The sequence below is a fragment of the Petaurus breviceps genome, unplaced genomic scaffold, assembly GCF_028583685.1.
Source record: "Petaurus breviceps papuanus isolate PSGF00001 unplaced genomic scaffold, PetGlider_PUasm1.0 90842, whole genome shotgun sequence".
NCBI classification, from domain to species: Eukaryota; Metazoa; Chordata; class Mammalia; order Diprotodontia; family Petauridae; genus Petaurus; species Petaurus breviceps.
Window position 1 is genome coordinate 20,731,817 of NW_027187358.1, and position 20,584 is coordinate 20,752,400.

General features: G+C 37.1%; 1 protein-coding gene across 1 annotated transcript in view; it reads left to right on the forward strand.

Annotated features, from left to right (window-relative positions):
• The window catches only part of EML6 (EMAP like 6), a 323,061-nt gene that overhangs the window by 134,436 nt on the left and 168,041 nt on the right, over positions 1-20,584 (forward strand). The window contains exons 3-4 of the mRNA XM_069071721.1: positions 9,589-9,748; positions 16,429-16,527. Coding sequence (XP_068927822.1) covers positions 9,589-9,748; positions 16,429-16,527 — 259 coding nt within the window. The remainder of the gene's footprint in view (positions 1-9,588; positions 9,749-16,428; positions 16,528-20,584) is intronic.

Here is a 20,584-nt window from a genome sequence, read left to right on the forward strand (position 1 = left end):
CTCCTCCTCCTTCTCCTCCTCCTCCTGCTCCTCCTCCTCCTCCTCCTCCTCCTCCTCCTCTTCATTCTCTGAATAATAGAAAGATAGAAAGAGAGCTAATAGGAACTTTCAGGATCTAGTCCAGATTCTTGATTCAAGGATAGAAAGAGCAGCGATGGAGGGAAGATGCAAACACACAAACACAGGGCTGATGTTCAGAAAAACTTCCTCACCATTCAGTCTGTCCTAAAGCTAAATGGGCGTCTGGACTCCCCATCCCTGGAGGCCTTCATGGCAAGGCTGGGTATCCGTTTCTCAGATACTTGGTCAAGGGGATTCTTGATCAGGCATGGGTTGATCTGGATGGCTCTGAGGTCTCCTCTAATTCAGACTCTATGAAATCCTCCCTTTGACATGAAAGGAAACTGAGGTCCAGGCAGTTGAAATGACTTCCCCTGATCACTAGTTTTGCTTTGAGAATTTTAAAAAAATGAGTCATATTTACAAATGTGACGTGTTTACCTTCGAATAGGATCATGGAATACATTCACAAATGACTGTAATAAAAAATATAATATCAGTGCGTGAGAAAAGAAAAAACAAAATACAGTTCTGGGTTGGTTGTTTTTTGTTTGTTTGTTTGTTTGTTTGAGGCAGGTAGATGTGATAGTGGATAGAGCACTGGACTCTGCAGTAGGGAAGACCTGAGTTCAAATCTGTCCTCAGACACTTGCTTAGCTCTGTGACTTTAGGCAAGTCACTTTAACCTCTGCTTGCTTCAGTTTATTCATCTGTTAAATGGGGATAATAATAATAACATCTGCCTCCCAGGCTTGTTGTGAAGATCAAATCCAATAATACTTAGGTAATATTTAACACAGTGCCTGGCACATAGTAGGTACTATATTAATGTTATTATTATCATCACTGTTTTATAAAAGTATATGTATGTGGAGGTGGTACAAAATATATAGTTAAGTAAGGGTATTAGCTGGTGACCAGTGAAAGTTCACTTGGTGGTTCCTTTTGTTTTTACTTCTCTCATGCCCTGATGATATTTGATTTTGTATTATAGTCTTTTGTGTTCTGTTTTATACATGCTGAGCTTGAGGAGGTAAGAGTCCAGGTAGAAATATCTAGAAGGCAGTTGGAAATGTAGGGCTAGAGTTTAGGGAAGATTTCTATTTGAAAGGCATTTGAATTAAGGAGATAACTGGAGCCATTGGAGAGAGTGAAATGAATGAATGAAGGGAAAAGTGTTTAAATGTTTACTATACACCAAACACTTGTTCTAAGTGCTGAGCAAAACAAAACAAAAAAATGAATCAGTCCCTGCCCTCAAGTTCACATTCTAATATGAGGAGGCAACACATTGAAGGAAGGCTTGGTCAAAGAGGAATCTTCAAAGTAGAAAGTGGAGCAAGAGCCAAGGATAGGAGAGAGCCTTGAAGACTGCCCACATTCAAGAGCTGAGAGGGAAAAGAAGAACCAAAAGTTATATGACACAGACAACTCTCTGACTATTCTGATGTTTGCATGAAAGGTGCTCAGTGGACTTAATCTCAATTTATCTCAGTCCACATACGTTTTTCATAGCTTTTCTCTCCATAATTGAACTTATCTGAAAGGAGAGTCTCAACAGGACTGTACAAAATAATATTAAATATTTTTCAGGAAACATGAAATATGTATATGAAATAAACATATACATACAGTGTTATGTGTGGATGGAAAAATACATAGATGTATAGACATAGATGCCAACAAAGTGGTGCAGTGAATAGAGCACTGGGCCTGGAGTCAGGAAGATCTGAGTTCAAATCCAACCTCAGACATTTACTAGCTGTGTGACCCTGGGCAAGTCATTTAACCTTGTTTGCCTCAGTTGCTCATCTGTAAAATGAACTGGAGAAGGAAATGGTAAACCACTCCAGTATCTTTGCCAAGAAACCCTGAATGGGGTCAGGAGTTAGACATGATTGAAAAACAACTGAACAGCAACCACAAATATATATTGCTTGATCCTCTGACCTACAAATCTCAGAATGCCAGTCAGTTCTCAAATTCCTATTACACACAGAAAAATAACATATGGGGAAATGACAGCATACTTCATCATATCATAAAACAAATTGATTCCTCTCAAATTCCCATGTTGGGAGGCAGTAGCAATATGTTTTAGGTATGGAAAAATATAAATTCTAGGCAAAGCTGTTCTTTTTCCTTCTCCAACCTGCAATGACTTCTCTACAGAGTAGTATTTCTAGATAGGGAAAACAGTCTAAATGCCATAAGAATGCTTTACTTTTGTGGACTGAGTATAAAGAGAAGACAAGCAAGACATAACTTTCCTAATTAAGTGGATATATGTCATGGAGTTGTGACTGGGCCAAACAACTGTTATTAATGAATCCTCAGTATTTCTTTTAAAATATTCATCTTGTGTCCAGAGAGAAGATATAAATATATATATGTATGTATGCATATGTATATGTATGTATGTATATGGGGGAGATGGAAGAGAAGGAAGAACTTCATTTAAAAATTTTTTTAAAATATTTCCTTTGGAGATTGGAGCCAAGATGGCAGAGTAAAAGCAGGAACCTGCTTAAGCTCCCACACCAACCATCTCCAATACCTGTAAAATATGACTCTAAACAAATATTAGAGCTACAGAACCCACAAAGTGACAGAAAGAAACAAATCTCCCACTGAAGGCAGCCTGGCAGGCCAACAGGAAGGGTCTATTGCAGGAGGCTCAGAGTCGAGCACAGTCCCACAGGCCCAGACCCAGGGTGGCCCTGACTAGTGGCACCAACTGGCCAGAGCAGACTTCAGAAGAGTGAATCACCAGCAGCTGTGGCGGTTTCCAGACTTCTCAACACATAAACACCAAAGAGAAAGTAAAAGGTTAGTAGGGAACTCTGTTGGAAGTGGGTGGAGAAGAGCATGCCTCCAGAGCTCCTGGCCTGCAGATTAGAGGGGGACCAAGCAACCATTCAGAGGGTAATCTCCCTTGCTTTGACCTACTTGGATCTGGGTTGCAGTCTTGGATGGTGGTCCTGGGGTGAGAAATGCCAGCATACCAGAGCTTGTGGTGGCTGCAGAGAGGGAGCCCTCCTCATAGCTCTGATATTTGCGAAAACCCCAGCTATTTGGGACACAGCTCTCTCCACTCTGGAAGCAGAGTTCTACCGTGGTAAAGAGCTCAAAAGTCAACTAATTGGCTGGCAAGATGAGCAAGCAGAGGAAGTTCAATCAGACCATAGAATTCTTTTGGGGGGACAAAAAGGATCAAAACGTGGAACCAGAAGTAGTCAATGAAGTCAAAACTCCTGCATCAAAAGCTTCCAAGAAAAATGTGAATTGGTTAAAGGTCATGGAGGAGCTCAAGAAAGATTTTGAAAATCAAGTAAGAGAAGTAGAGAAAAAATTGGGAAAAGAGATGAGAATGATGCAAGGAAATCATGAAAAGTACATCAACAGCCTGACTAAAGAAAATAATACTTTAAAAAATTGACTAACTCAAATGACAAAAGAGACCCAAAAAGTCAATGAGGAGAAGAATGCCTTAAAAAGTCAAATTGCCCAAATGGAAAAGTAATTTCAAAAACTCACTTAAGAGAAAAATTCCTTCAAAATTATATTGGAGCAAATGGAAGCCAATGACTTTATGAGAAGTCAAGGAAGGAAGGAAAGAAGGAAGGAAGGAAGGAAAGAAGGAAGGAAGGAAGGAAGGAAGGAAGGAAGGAAGGAAGGAAGGAAGGAAGGAAGGAAGGAAGGAGGGAGGGAGGGAGGGAGGGAGGGAAGGAAGGAAAGAAAGAAGGAAAGAAAGAAGGAAGGAAAGAAGAGAGGGACAAAGGGAAGGAGGGAGATTACCTTTGTAAGTTACATAGTTTTCTTTCATATGAAGCCCTATGTTATTACACAGTTACCATGTACCCCAAGCATTTAAGTATGGTGAGAGAATACTATTCCATTCTTACTTGAATAAAAAGATTTAAGCATTCTTTAAACTGACCAGTTAAAAAAAATTATCACAAGTGTCTTTCTTGGACTTGGTATATTTCTGTGGGCATGCAGAAGAACAAGATTTCAATTTAGCATAAAGTAGCAATTGGGTCCTGTATATGCAGAGAACACCTAAAAATATAAATCTGAAAACGTTATAAAGTCAGCTATCATTATATGTCCATGCCTTTTAAATGGCTTCTAACATAAAATTTTAGTGATGCTTTTGGAAACTACCATTTATAGAAATCCTGGCTTCTTTGTAGTAGCAAACAGAAACATAGTAAGAAAGAAAGGAATAGATTTTGGGACAATATTTTAAAAATTCATTTAAAGAAATCTCTTTAGTACTGGACCAAAACTTATAATTTGCATTATTGTCTTTTGAACCCAGTGATTAAGATTTTACTAGAAGGCTTTTTGATTCTTATATACTCAAAATTATTATATGTCTAATAAAAACAATTTTAAACATAAGAAAACATAACATAATTATGTTTTTGGAAAACACACAGAAGCCTGACAGTATAAACAAGCAAAAGGGAAAGTGATTTTTTTATTGTTACACCTTATCACTAATTGATGGGGAAGTAACAAATAGCAAGATGAAGGAAGGAAGGTTGGTGGTTTTTTGTTATTTTTTTTCCTATTCTATATAGAGAAGTAGATAAATGACAATATCAGGAAGCCCTGTGCAATGAGAATGGAAAACTTCAGAGTTGGTAAAAGGAAAAATAACTGAATACCCTTAAGCTATTCAGAAAGATGGTGAAAATCCTCTTCAGTGTAAAAAGCAAAAGAACTTTGGCAAAATGAAATTCTGACACAAGTTTTGCATAATTTTTTTGTTGTTTGGAGCTTTATTATCGTTTTTTGAAAGGAAAAAAGCAAGAGCAGCTAGAATAGAAATTCTTCTAACCTGAATAGCAATCTAGCCCCAAAGAACATTTACTATGTGTCACTGCTAAATAAAGATCTGAGAAGTATGAATGACTTCTAAGCCTCTTTGATCCCTATTTTAAAAATGAACTGCCCTAGTAAACCAACTCTTCATGGGAATCCCCTTTAGAGAACAAAACTTTTTCTTTTCTCAAAGTCAAGAAGTAAGCATTATGAAAAAAATATAGGTATAGATAGATAACAGATTGCCTAAGAAAATAGTTTATAAACTGTGTTTCATAGAACCTACAGCATTCCACCAGTTATCCTGAGAATTCTTTGAAATAAGATATGACCATCACAAGCCTGAGCCTGGTGTCCCATAAGCTGTCCATCCTTACTACCACCACCTCTCAGTATCCCTAGTTTCTTTCAAAGTTTGTCTCACTTGCAACCTCTTATATTAGGCCTTTCCTAATCCCCCCATCTGGTGTTTAAGGAGGCAGAGGAACTTGAGACTAAATTGGCAACATTCACTAGATTATAGGGAGATCCAGAAAAAACATCTACTTCTGCTTCATTTATTACACTAAAGCCTTTGACAGTGTGGATTACAACAAACTGTATCAAGTCCTTAAAGAGGAGTACCAGATCATTTTATTTGTCTCTTGAGGAACCTCTATGTGGATCAAGAAGCAACAGTTAGAACCAAATATGAACAACCGATTGGTTTAAGTTTGGAAAAGGAGTGTGACGAGGTTGTATATTTTCACTCATTTAACTTATATGTCAAGTATGACATGCAAAGTGCCAGGCTAGATGATTCAAAAGCCGTAATTAAGGTTGCTGGGAGAAATATCAATATTCTCAGGTATGCAGATAATACCACTCTGATGGCAGAAAATGAAGAAGACTTAAGGAACCTCTTGAAGAAAGTGAAAGAAGAGAGTGTAAAAGCTGACTTGAAGCTCAACATTAAAAAATTATAAAAAAAACTAAAATCATGGCAACTGGTCCCATCACTTCCTGGCAAATAGAGGGAAAAGAAATGGAAGCAGTGTCAGATTTTATATTCTTGGGCTCAAAGATCACTGCAGATGGTGACTGCAACCATGAAATTAAAAGACACTTGATCCCTGGAAGGAAAACTATGGCAAATCTGGACAGCGTACTAAAAAGCAGAGATATCACCTTGTCAACAAAATATTCAAAACTATGATTTCCAATAGTAATGTATGGCTATGAGAGCTGGACTACAAAGAAAACTGAGTGCCACAGAATTGACACCCTCAAGTTGTAGTCCCTTTGAGAGTCCCTTGGACAACAAGGAGGTCAAATCAGTCAATACTTAAAGAGATTAGTTCAGACTATGCATTTGAAGGTCAAATACTGAAACTGAAGCTTAAATACTTCGGTCACATAATGAGAAGCCAGGACTCAGTGGAAAAGATTGTGATGTTGGAAAAGATTGAAGGCAAAAGGAGAAGGAGGTGGCAGAGGATAAGATGGATAAATAATGTCATGGAAGCAATGAAGATGAGCTTGGACAGACTTCAGGAGATGATGGAGGATAGGAGATCCTGGTGTGCTATGGTTCATGGGATCACAAGGAGTCAGATATAATTGAATGAATGAACAACAGTCCACCCATCTGCTCCACCAGTTGAAACTCCTCTGTGTTTACTTTATATACATCTTATTTTGTTTTGTAGTTATGTGTCATACCACCTTATTAGACAATAAATTACAGAGGGCAAGGATGGGAGCTTCTAGTACAGAGGTCTATACATAGTAGTTATGTTTTTTTAAATATTGCTTGAATTGGACTGAATTTTCTAAAGCTCTCAATATGCATATGGCCCTTTAAGATAAAGGTTGTACTTCTGATAATAGATATGTTAGGAAGGTCAGGAAAAGTAAAGAGAATAAAAAATGACAGTGGAGGGAGGGAGAGGGAGACAAACGAAGGAGAAGAATAAAAGGGATAGTCAGGTCAGAAACTGATGCACTTCCTTCCTCCTCCCGTGGCTACTACTTCAGCCTCCAGCTTGCATTGTTAGACTATGTTCCCAGAAGACAGCTACAACTACTTTCAAGGTTCTAGGCATAAATATGAGGGGTTAAGGTTTCTAGTACCATCAATCATGAGCCCCCATCAGTGTGCTTCCCATTAACAATCAACCAAACAATCAGCTTTTTAGCAAAAATATTTCCTAAAATAGTATAGCAGGAACAGTAGTAACAAAAATTTCCCCCTCCCCAAAGTCTGAGGCACATTCTCTTACAAAAACACACAGAATCCATGGGGAAAGTAGATACATACTTAAAGAACAATGGTAATGAAGCACATAGGTACAGAACACATTTGATAAGAAGTTAACTCAAAACATCTGATTATTGAATGTCCTTTCTCTTTGTAGTTTCCCCAAGAAGTTTTCTTTGAATGTAGTTCTATGTTAAGCTCCAAGAGTAAGTACTTATGTAAAGCACATGGGCAGTACTTCTCTCTGCCAAGAGAGGTCACACTTCTGAACTTTCTTTCCATGAGTGACTATCACTGCTGGTTATACATGTTGCCTCCTCCTGGTCCAGTCTTTCTGATCCCAGCTAGAGATAGCCACTGTAGAGGTACTTGGTTGGGAGACAGAGTGCATGAAGAATAGTGAGCAGGCCAGGGCAGCTTGATGGCAGAGTATATGGAGAGGAGTGAAGCTCAAGCAGACTGGAAAGGTACCAAGGTTATACATGTGCAATCACGCAAAACATTATTTCCATATTAGTCACATTGTGAAACACAATACAGACCAAGACTAAAAGTAAAATAAAAGAACAGGAAAAAAATAAAGTAAAAAAAATTGCTTTGATTCTGCATTCAGATATATATAGATAGATAGATAGATAGATAGATAGATAGATAGATAGATAGATGTTCTTTCTCTGCAGGTGGATAGCATTTTTCAATATGAGTCTTTGGGATGGTCCTGAATCATTGTATTGATGACAATAGCTAAGTCATTCACAGTTGTTTATTGTACAATACTGCTGTTTTGTTGTTGTTCAGTGATGTCCAACTCTTTGTGACCCCATTTGAAGTTTTCTTGGCAAAGATACTAGACTGGTTTGCCATTTCCTTCTCCAGCTCATTTGCAGATGAGAAAACCGAGGCAAAGATTAAGTGACTTGCCCAGGGCCACATAGCTGGTAAATGTCTGAAACAAGGTCTTCCTGACTCCAGACCTGCTGTTCTGTCTACTTTGCCACCTTCCCTTTTCCTGATTCCCCCAGATGCTACTGCCTCCCCCACAAAATTAGGTTGTATTTACCCTGCAGATATTTTGAATTTACTTTATGTAATGTAAGTAAATATATTTAGTAACTATATTCGAGATAGCTAGGCGGTACAGTGAATAGAACCCTGGGCCTGGAGTCAGGAGATCTGAATCTGAATCCAGCCTCACACTTTTCCTACTTGTGTTACCTTGCACAAGTCACTTAACCTTTATTTGTCCCAGTTTTTTCAAGTTATAAAATGGGGATAATAAGAGCAATGACCTCCTCGGGTCATCGGAAGGATCGAATGAAATAATGTTTGTAAAATTCTTAGCACATACATAATAGGTACATAGTACGTACTTAATAGATGCTTGTTCCCCTTCTTTCCTTTCCTCTTCCGCTTCCCAATATGTGTTCGTGTTGCTTTACCCAATGCAACGGAAGCTCCTTGTGGGCAGGGACCGTTGTTTTCGTTTTTGTATTCCTAGTACCCAGCATAGTGTCTGGCACGTAGCAGCCCTCAATAATGCTTATTGATTAATTGGTTACCTCTTTCCTTCCTTCCTTCTAGCCTTTATTCCTTCTCTGTCCTTCTTTCTTTCTTTTTCTTCTTTGAAATATTATCATATATTGTTTATTTGGTGAATTTAGAAACTGGGTGATTTTCCTTTTAGGAATTTCAAAACAATCATTGAATTTCTAGTTTCTTGCTACTAGAGCTTCCTCCAAATACTATTTAATGTCTTGAAAAAGATTTATTTTGATAGGAAATTGCCAAAAAACTCTAAGTACATCTATTTGAAGTTCTTCTGGGGGCATAGTGATTTATGTAAAATAGACATTTTTATTTTTAAAACGCAAAATCCTTGGTGAATGACATGGAAACAGCAGGTGACTCTGTGACCTCTCAGAGCTTTGCTATCATAACAAGTCTAACGATTGGGTATCCTTTTGCAGACAGGTTTAATTAACTTGAAGTGGGGCACTTTTCCGAGTTGTCAGCATTTTCTCAAAAGTACATGAGATGGCTTGAAAGGTAAACAATATTTTCAAAATCAGTATGCAAATATAGTCAACAACAGTAATTATAGAACTCACATAGAGGAGTGATCAGCCTTTCAAATGAACCAAATATAACCAAAATAGTCACATCTGTTTTTCGTGGCAATCCACCAGTTTAAATCTGACTAAATGTTCCCATCACTGAATTGTACTGTCTGTATTCACTTACGTTAAACATTGTTATTTAGATTAATCAGATAAATTATTTTAGTTACAATTCCAATATCTTTTCTCTTGAGATTATAGACATAGAGAAGTGACAAATAAATTGGAATAATTTGGAGAATATAAAAATGGTCAATATTTTCTTTGACTTTGAGGAATTTTTGCACTGATTGGATCAATTATATGTGTTGCCTAGACTTTTTTTCTCCTCTCTTTCAGCCTTGCCTTACACCCAGATAAAACCTTGGTTGCGACTGGACAAGTTGGGAAGGATCCTTACATTTGCATTTGGGATTCTTATAATGTACAGACTGTTTCTATCCTTAAAGATGTACATACACATGGAATTGCTTGTCTGGCTTTTGATTCAGATGGACAGGTATGGATACTTTGCTGTTTATGGTTTTTTTTTTTTTTACTATCTTCTCTACAATCTCCAAAGTCTTCTAACTTGCAGTAATTTTGAAATCTTAACTTAAAGAGAACAGTTAATGTGCCTGCAGTATTATTTGGTTTGTTGAAAGGGTTGTGAGCAGAAAAACTTCTATCACAGTGACCCTTTTGGTAGAGATTATAATTATACAAAGCAAAGACCTCAGCCATAAAGGTGGCCATCTTTTAGTTTGGAGACAAATCTAAACCAGGACGGGAGAAAAGTCATGTTTCTCTATATTGAAGAGGTATAGGAAATGGATTTCTAGAAGGCCTTATGAGCTCCTAAAAACAGTTTAGATTTTCAGATACAGTGCTGGACTTGGAACCCTGAAGAACCTGGGTTTGAATCCAACCTCTGGCGCTCACAAGTTGTGTCCCCATGGGCAAATCACTGAACCTCACTTTTCTCATCAAGAAAAAAGGCATAATAATACAAATAATACTAATTTAAAATTCATGTTAATGTAACATATACATCATGAATAATATAAATATTCTATATTCATATAATATTCACATATTATATAATTCTTATTATAATATAATAATAAAAAGGAATAATATCTATAATACAGTACCTATGCTACCAAACTGCAGTGAGGATCAGATGGGATAATGCATGTAAGCCACTTTGTAAGCCTCAAAGCAGCATAGATATTATGGAGGTTCTGTGATTGGTGCTTCCTAGAAAACAGCTACCTAGGATTGAAAACAAGACTGCAGAGGGACAGGGCTCATTATGAGAATGCCTTGATGGTTCTTCCAGCTAGAGTGCTTTATGTTTCCTAACAGTGAGGATTAGAGAACAGTAATCTGTAGATGGGACTCTGTGGCTGAAAGGAACTGGATTTTAAGGAGATTTGCAAAATCTCCTTCTCTGAAATTCAGTAGATACCGAAACAGTTTTTTTTTATCTATTTGAGACAGTTGTGATTCCTCTGAAAGTGGAGAAATAGCCAAAATTATAGAAATAATAGATATTGGGATAGGAAGAGACCATAAGAATCATTTAGGCCACCCTTCTTATTATAGAAATAAGGAAGCCAAGGTCCCCAGAGGTTAAGTAAGTCATCTGAAGGACACATAGCTAGTTAGTAGAGGAATAATGAATGGTTAGGAAACAAGCCTTATGACTTCCTGATAATCCTATATTTACATGATTTTATATATATATGTGTGTGTGTGTACATATACACATATATGCACGCATACATACACACATGCATATGTGTGTGTGCATGTGTATCTCAGCAATTTGGCCGCCTTCTTACTATATTCTGTTCAAGCTCATTACTGGATTTTTTAAAGAATTGTGCTTATGCTAAATGATAGTATATTTAATATTTTTAGTTGATTTGGGGGGGAGGGAGTACAGATCTATGATTGATAAAGGGATTCCTTCTCCCAATACAGATCAGTGATTGTTCTGAGATTTATAGTCTTACAGGGCTGCCTGAGCCCAGGGCCTAGAAAAAGTACGTGATTTGCTGCTAGAATATGTCAGAAGCAGAGCTTGAGTCCAGGTATTCATGTCTCTGAGGCTGACCCTTTCTTTGCCCACCACACAAAGTGGCTTCTCAAAGGCTATTCTTTAGAGAGATTATATAAAGTTAAGTAGAAATGAGGGAAGGAGAAGAGGAAGTTAATAAGTATTTATATAGTGCCAACTAGTATTTTGCCAGGCACTGTGCTAAGCCTTTTACAAATAGTAGCTCACTTGATCCTCACAACACCCTGAGAGGTAGGTGCTGTTATTATCCTCATTTTACAGCTGAGGAAACTGAGGCAAACAAGAGTTAAGTGACTTGCCCTGGGTCACGCAGCCTAATAAGTGTCTGAGACCATATTTGAACACAGTTCTTCCTGACTCCTGGCCCAGAGCTCTATTCTTTGTACCACCAGCTGCTGCTATTATGAGGATACTGAGACAGAGGTTGTGACTTGCCCAGTATCACAAAACTAGGAAGTGTCTGAGTCAGGATTTGAATTCATGTTTTCCTCACTCTAGGCCTAGCGTTTCATCCATTTTACCACATTGTTTCCTAGTATTGTTCTACTCAAGTTGGTTGTTGGCTTCTGAAACAACCTAAGGGAAACTTCAGTGGCTATATAGATGAAGACGTTTGGGGAGAGGTAAATATGAAAACACACACACACACACACACTCACACACGCAATAATGCAAAGTAAGGAATGATATAGCCTAAGAGGTACAAATCCATTTCTTTGAGAGTTCAGAGGAGAGAGAGATTTCACTTTCAGCTAGCAGGATAAAGAAAAGCTTACTGGAAGTGACATTTAAGTTGACCTTGAAAAATGTTTGGGATTTCCTTAGACAGAAAAGTATATGTTTGCATATGTTTATATTTGTGTGTGTGTGTGTGTGTGTGTGTGTGTGTGTGTGTGTGTGTAGACCAAGGCATTGTAGGAATAAGGAATACATGAACAAGGCAGAAAAGGAGACAGCATATTCTGGAATCCATAAGACTTAATTTGGCTAGAGTGTAGGGCATGTAAAAATGAATAGTATGAGATCACTAAGGTTCCAAGAAATTTATTGCGTTACAGGAATTGTCCTATTTGGAAATTTTTTTTCAACAACTTTGTTGAATTTTCCAAACAATAACATTGTTCTGAAATTTTTTATTTCTATCCTGACATTTCTCATCAGTAGACGAGAAACAGGAAGATAGGTGGCACAGTGGACGGAGTGCTGAGACTAGAATCAGGAAGACTCATCTTTTTGAGTTCAAATCCAACCTTATCCACTTACTGGCTGTATGACCCTGGGCAAGTCGTTGAACTCTATTCATCTCAGTTTCCTCATCTATAAAATGAGCTGGAGAAGGAAATGGCAATTCACTCTAGTATCGTTGCCAAGAAAACCCCAAATGGGATCACAAAGAGTTGGATGGACATGACTGAAGATGAGAAACATAAATGCAGTTATACTGAAAAGGGCTCTAGATTTGGATTCGGGGCATTCTTGAATTTGAATCCTGCCTCTGATTCAAAATTGCAAACTAAGGTCAAAGGCAAAACTTTGACTTACCAATGATGTGACCAAGCACAAGCCTCCATGAGCTGCAAGTTTCCTAATCTGTAAGACAGTGATAATAATACTTACTTTTCAAGGTTGTCTTGGGGACCAAATGAGATAATGTATGTAAAGCTCATTTAAAAACCCTAAAGTACTATCTAAATAGAAACTATTACAGAGTGCATATTATATAGCCTTATTAATTGGGCTAGTGTAAGTTTATTTTCATATGCAGTTTATGTGCTTATATTTATATATAAATGTCTTCCTTATTATTTTTATTTTCCACCTACTTTAGCCATACACACACTCACACACAGACTTAATAGGTGAAGAGATTCATTGCTCATGTTTACTTTAAAGTTGTTGCAAACGTGTTTCCTTAAACATTTATTTATCAAGATATATTCTGCAGGATCTTAAAAAAAGATCACTAAATGAGATGAAAGATGAGACTTTCATTTTCTTACCTTTATTTTATGTTAGAATCCCAACTATTGGGGTGGCTAGGTGGTGCAGTGAGTAGAGCATTGTCCCTGGAGTCAGGAGGACCTGAGTTCAAATTCGGCCTCAGACACTTAACACTAAAACTAGCCATGTAACCTTGGGCAAGCCACTTAACCCCAATTGCCCTCCAAAAAAATAAAAGAGTGTAAGAAGAGAGAAAATGGAGGCATGGGGCGGCCAGGTAGCACAGCGAGTAAGAGCACTGGCTCCAGTGTTGGGATGACCTGGATCGAATCCTGGGCTCAGATACTTAGCACCACACCCAGAAATAACTGGCCGTGTAAACTTGAGCAAGTTACTTAACCCCGATTGCTTAAAAAATAATCTCAACTATTTTGTTTTTAGATTCGTTTTATTGGGGAAATCAAACAATCCATGGCATTTACTTGCCAGTAGATGAAAGCATCTCTCTAGTTTCTTTCCATGATGCGTGTCCTGGCTCATTGCTGCCTATTGCTTCAGGACATGCATTTATTCCCTGGTCAGAGTCCAATGAGGTCAAATGATATTTAGAAATAGACAAATGGCATGTCACTTCACAACCAATGAAAGGTCATAGAAAAATGCCTTTAAAGTAGTTAAAGGAACGTTAAATGAAATTTGAACTAAATCGATTTCCTTTTGTTTTTCTAATTCAAATAATAGAATAAACTGACTCCAAGGTACCCTAGCACAGGCTGAATGGCTAGTTCTAGAGACTGTATAGAGTAAGTTTATGCATTGATAGGGCTGTACTCTCTGACCTCTGATGTCCCTTACAACTCTAAGGTTCTCTGGCTCTGTTAAAACTGGCTTCACTTATTTTAATGTTTTTGTGGATTTTCTTTTTAAAGACCAATACCTGAGATACCCCCTCACATATGGGCGGCTAGAAAAGCTACCAGAGATTTGAGTCATTCAAAACCACGAGTGTTTTTATTTTTACCAGCCAAACTGAGAATCTGTGAGTTCAAAACAAAAGACTTTAGTCAAATCTCATAGCAAATAAAGTAAGAAAAGAGGCCCCTTTTTCATACACAGGATACCATACTACCCTTGATGAAGATGGCATGGATACAGAACCTGTATCTCCAAAACATTTTGAGGACTCCGCCAAAAAAACCCAAAACCTTACAGGAGTTATGTGGAGCCTGGGCACTGAGTTGAGCCTTGTTTCTGAGCAGGAAGTGATGCTAACCATGGGCAAGGCAGGGTCTACATTCTTGCCCTTATTACGCATATGGCATGGAGAAGCATATATAAGGCATTTGTTATATGACAAGTGTAGAGTAGGCTCAGCACTGTGAATACAGATAGAAAAGTAAGACTTTTCTAAGTCTATTCTAAGACTGCTGAAAGCTCACATTCTAACTGGGAGAGACAGCTTCTAGAAGAGTTCAGCTGGAAGGTGGCTAGAAAGGGCCAGGTGGAAGAGCAGAGGGCAAGGCCCATAGTCCTGAGGTGAGACTGTTGGGCAGAAGGAATGATAATGGGATCTCAATGGGTAGGATGGAGATGCAGGGTCACCCTATATAGGCAAAATAATACTTTGATTCTTTCACTAATCTGTTGTTTTGTTGGTATAGACATTACTTTCACCAATGAAAGGTATTGTCCACTTCATACTTAATTATAAAGAAACATTTTAAATATTTTGGCCAGATCTGTGATTTTATCAGTATAGCAAGTTCTCAGAGTGAGGAACCTTCTCTACAATACACATCCATACTTCTACTTTAATTTATAGTCTTAAAGAGTCATCTGGTGGAGCTACTCAGGAGTTAAGTGACTTGCTCATGTTTGATTAGGTCTCTTCCCGATTCTAAGACCAACTTCCTATCCACTACGTCTGAGGCAGTGGGATAGCTTTGGAGTAAAAAACTATTCCACTTTCATATGCATCATGTGTGAGAAAATGGCATCATCTAGTCATTCCCTCTAGTGGCAGAAATGGAAATTTGGAGAACTTAAGAAAAAAATTTCAGAATGAGCCCTGAATAAATCTTTAATACCCTATTTAAACACATACAGCATTATATATTATTTATATGCTGAATATCTCCAATGGAGACCAATCTTTAATGAAAAGCCCCAAATAATAGCAATAACAACTTATATTTGGATCATACTTTCACGTTTACAGTGTGCTTTCATATGAATTATTTCAATCACTCCTCAAAATGATTCTAGGGGAACTGGGGGGGGGGAAGCAATGATCACCTAAATTTTATAGCTATGGATATTGAGCCTAAGAGACACTATGATTTTCCTGAAATCAAATACTTAACCAGTTAGCAATGATAGATCCTGGGTTCGACCCCATCACTTTCCTGATTCCTAACAGCACTTTTCTCACTTTATCACATTGCCTCGCTACATAGGTGTTCTTCTCCATCAGTTAATTTTGAGAGGTTTGTATTACATATATTGTATATGTATGTATGACTTATTTGGTTTAGATTTTGCACATAATTATATGTGCTCTTTTTTAATTGATGATTTTCATTGGAATAAAAATTGTTATCCTAACTAAATAGTTCAAACCAGAGGCTAGAAAAGCAAATAAACTTTATTAAGTATAATTTATGTTTTTAGTTTCTTAAATGTAGATGAATTATTAAGAATTTAGAGTAATGGATGTAACCATTTATATATTTCCCTTCTCTTACTCTTTTAAAGAAAATTTAAGGCATAATGTTTTGCTCCTTCAATTTCAACAGTTTTATTAGATTTCTTGACTTTAGAAATCTGGACTCTTTAATCCAATACTGAATTAAGTGCATAAGATAAACTCTACCCTCAATTTGCCTCCCTTTATGACTTCTACTGATTTCAGCTGAAGTTTTTTGGGAAAAATCTGAAACCAAGATTGGCACTGATATCTGATAACTTTAATTTGTGCAGCCAATTTACCACCTTTGCCAATTATTATTGAATTTTCAGCATAGATTAATGCTAGATGTACACTGTGCTGTCGTTAGTTTTTGTCTTAATTTTACATAAATTTGAAAAAATTGCTTTGCACACATAATATTCTGAGCAAAAAAAGTAATCTTTGTCATAATCTCCAATTGACAGAAATCTTCTTCTTTTCTTAGCGTTTAGCCTCTGTGGGATTGGATGCCAAAAACACAGTCTGCATTTGGGACTGGAAGAAGGGAAAACTATTGGCGACAGCAACTGGCCATTCAGATAGGGTAATTATACTGCCCTGAATAATTCATAATGAAAATATATAAAAATCTCCTTCTGTGTATGTGTGCATGTGTCTTTAGAATTTTTGAAATGCCTTTTGTTCTTAGTTTATTTTTTAAAGTTATTGTCAATTTATTTTTTAACAAAAGGATACTAAAAGTATTCGGATGTTTCTTCCATTAATAAGTCAATCAACAAACATCAGTTAAGCACCTCCCTACTTGCCATGTACTGGCACTGGGGATAGAAATACACATATGAGACAGTCCACATTCTTAAGGGGCTTACATTTTCTAGAAGACAACATGATCACAAATAACTAAATATATAATATAGGCATAAACACATAAATATATGCTTGTGTGTTTATATATATGTGCATTATATATGCATATATAATGGACAGATTAAAAGGAACTAGGGAGTACTTAAAAACTAGACGAACAGGAAAGGTCTCTCAAAGGAGGTGAGGCTTGAGGTGAGCCATAAAAGGAATTAAGATTTTCAAGAGTGGGAACTGAGCATTTAGGGCATGAGACACAGTCTATGTAGGCAAAGACACAGAGGTGGGAAATGAGTTTTGTATAGGGAAGGGATGGAGAGGGAATAAGCATTTATATAGTGCCTACTATGTGCCAGGCACAAAGTGCTTTATAAATATTATCTTATTTGATTCTCACCAAACCCTCAAGGTAGATGTTATTATTATCCCCATTTTAGATTTGAGAAAACTGAGGCAAACAGAAACTAAGCAACTTGTTCATGTTCACCCAGCTAGTAAGAATCTGAAGGGAATATTTGAACTCATATCTTCTGGAAAAGATTCTGGAGACAGATGGCAAAGGGCTTTAAATACCAAAGAGAATAGTTTGTATTTTCACCTAAAGGGAATGGGGAGCCATTTTAAAACTGAAGAATGACATGATGAGATCTGGCCTTTAGGAATGTCAATTTGACAGTGGTGTAGAGAATGTATTGGAGAGAGGAAAATCTGGATGCAGGGAGACAAATTAGGTGATTGCCATAGTTTAGTCAAGAAGTGATAAGGGCACATATTTGTATCTAATGGTAGCAGGGTGGGGGAGGAAGAGAGAGGGGCTAAGTGAAGAGGAGGAAAGAAAAAGAGAAAAATAAAGTTACACAAACAAAATATACTTAAAAGGAATAGCAAGTTGTACATAATAGATTTGCAGTTTGATGTACATTCTTCTTTTTTTCTATTCTACTATGTTATGGAAATGCTTGTTTTATTTCTTAAGTTTAGAATAAAATGAACAAAATTTTAAAAAATAAATTCTGAGGGCTTAGACTAGGGTGGTTGTTGTGTGACTGAGAGGACAGATGAGGACATGGAATTGATGAGGATTGGCAACTAATTGAATGTGGGACCTGAGGGAGAGTGAAGAGTTGAGGTTGACTTCTAAGTTGCAAGCCTGGGTGTTTATGGATGTGGTACCTTCAACAGAAATACAGAAGGAAGGGGGAAGTATGGGTTAGAGAGAAAAATCAATTTTGGGGAGAGCACACTGAGTTGGGGGTGGCTGTGGGACATCCAAGTGGAGATGTCAAACAGGCAATTGGAGATTAAGGTCTGGAACTCAGGAGAGAGATGTAGGCTACATATATAAAATGGGGCATCATCTGCATGGAGATGATAATGGAGTCCATTAGAGTGTAGAAAGAGAAGAAGAGGGGCGGCCAGATAGTACAGCGAATAAGAGCACCGGCTCCAGTGTTGGGATGACCTGGAGATCGAATCCCGGGCTCAGACACTCAGCACCACACCCAGAAATAACTGGCCGTGTAACCTTGAGCAAGTTACTTAACCCCGATTGCTTAAAAAAATAAAATAAATTAAATTAAAAAAGAGAAGAAATGATCTAGGACAGAGCTCTAGAATATACCATTGCACAAGGCAGAATATAGATAATGAAGTTGTAAAAGAGACAGAGGAATTTTTGTTTGATGGGTTAGGAAAGAACTTGGAGACAGCAATATCTAAAACCAAGAGAGGAAAGGGTGTATTTTATGTCAATTATGTCAAACATTGAAGATATATCAGAAAAGATGAAGAATCAGAAGGGAATAATTACTGGATTTAATAGTAAAGAGATGATTGATAACCTTGTAGAGAACCGTTTCCATAGAAGTGGGGATGGAAGCCAAATTGCAAGAGACTGAGCAGTGAGTTTGAGAGATGGCAAAGCAGAGTTAATGGAAATAGATAGTTCCACCATCCCCACCCAGGAGTTTGTGAAGGAAAAAAGAAATATGAAAACTTGAGGGAATGATAGGTTAAGTGAAGCTTTTAAAAGATGGAGATATGAGCAAGTTTGTAGGTATCATGGAAAGGACAAGTGGATAAGGAAAATTAGGACAAAAAAAATCATATAATCAAATGGACAAGTTTCTGGATGAGACAGAACAATAGGATCAGGGTTACAGGTAGATGGGTGGGAATTGGTAAGAACCACCTCCATGTAAGGTTAGTTGACCTATTCTTGATGAATCACATTGACTCTTCATAATCAATACTTTTAGGACTTCCTGTTATGGGGCTAGCTTTCTGTCCACTATGCCTCTCATATATACATATATGACATAAAAATAAGATGATGTTATTGTTAATGACCCCAAGTGTCTTTTTTGTCTGTGTACAGCTCCTATTAAAATAAATAAGATGCAATTAATAATAATTGTATGCCATCAGGCAAGAGGGAATAGGATAACTACTTTTAGTCTGTAAGAATTATATTTCTCTACTGTTGTGCTATAAGAAATGATGAGCAGGAAAACTTAAGAAAAACCTGGAAAGACTTATATGAACTGATGCTGAGTGAGGGGAGCAGAACCAGGAGAACATTGAACATAGCTACAGCCATATTGTGTATGACTAACTTTGGTAGACTTGGCTCTTCTCAACAATGCAAGGTTCTAAGACAACTCCAAAACACTCATGAAGCTATCCATATCCAGAGAAAGAATTATGGAGTTTGAATGTAGATCAAAGCATACTCTTTGCTCTCTCTCCTTTTTGTTTTATTTTGTTTCTTCTTTCTCATGATTCCTTCCATTGGTTATAATCCTTCTTTACAACATGCCTAATGTGATAACATGTTTAATATGAGTGTATATGTAGAGCCTATATCAGATTGCACACTGTCTTGGGGAGGGGGGAGAAGATGGAGAGGGAGAAAATTTAAAACTCAAAGCTTGTGAAAATGAATGTTCTAAATTAAAAATTAATTAATTAAATTGTTTTTTATAAAGGCAGGGGTAGCAATCATAATCTTAGACAAAGCAAAATAAAAATTAGACCTAATTAAAAGAGATAATCATAGAAACCACATTTTGCTTAAAAGGTACCACATACAATGAATTAATAAATTTTTACAGCAAAAAAGGAACTATATTTCTCAGAAATGTTTTGAATAACTTTTTTTTGCTTCATTGTTTTGAATTTCTAACAGTGGTCTATTTTTAAATATATCTTATTAATACTTTGAGTTGCTATCTAGTATATAGTTTGTTGAATAGAATTGAATTTAGTATGTTCCTCAAAGAGAGGTAGATCACATTTAGGAAACTGAACCATACTTTTAATGACTCCATGCTGCATACTGCTGTCAAACATATAAATTTGTATTTATATATTCACATAGTATATATAATATTTTTAAAGTATTAATATCCTCCTGTTAATGGTAAATGTCTACAAACCATAGGAAACCCCCATCTCAGAAGAGTCACAATTACAGAGGCTTGGTGGGTGCAGGATAGTATTCACAATTAGTCAACCTCAAAAAGTATCCTAAAATACATCTTCAAGGGCATGCATAATAGACAAAGCATTGAACCAGTCATGTTTTGAAAATGAGTGATAACAAAAGGACAGCACTAGTATTCCAAATTAAGAAAGACAGGAAGGAAGGAAGGAAGGAAGGAAGGAAGGAAGGAAGGAAGGAAGGAAGGAAGGAAGGAAGGAAGGAAGGAAGGAAGGAGAAAGGGAGGAACGGAGGGAGGAAGGAAGGAAGGGAGGAAGGAAGGAAGGAAGGAAGG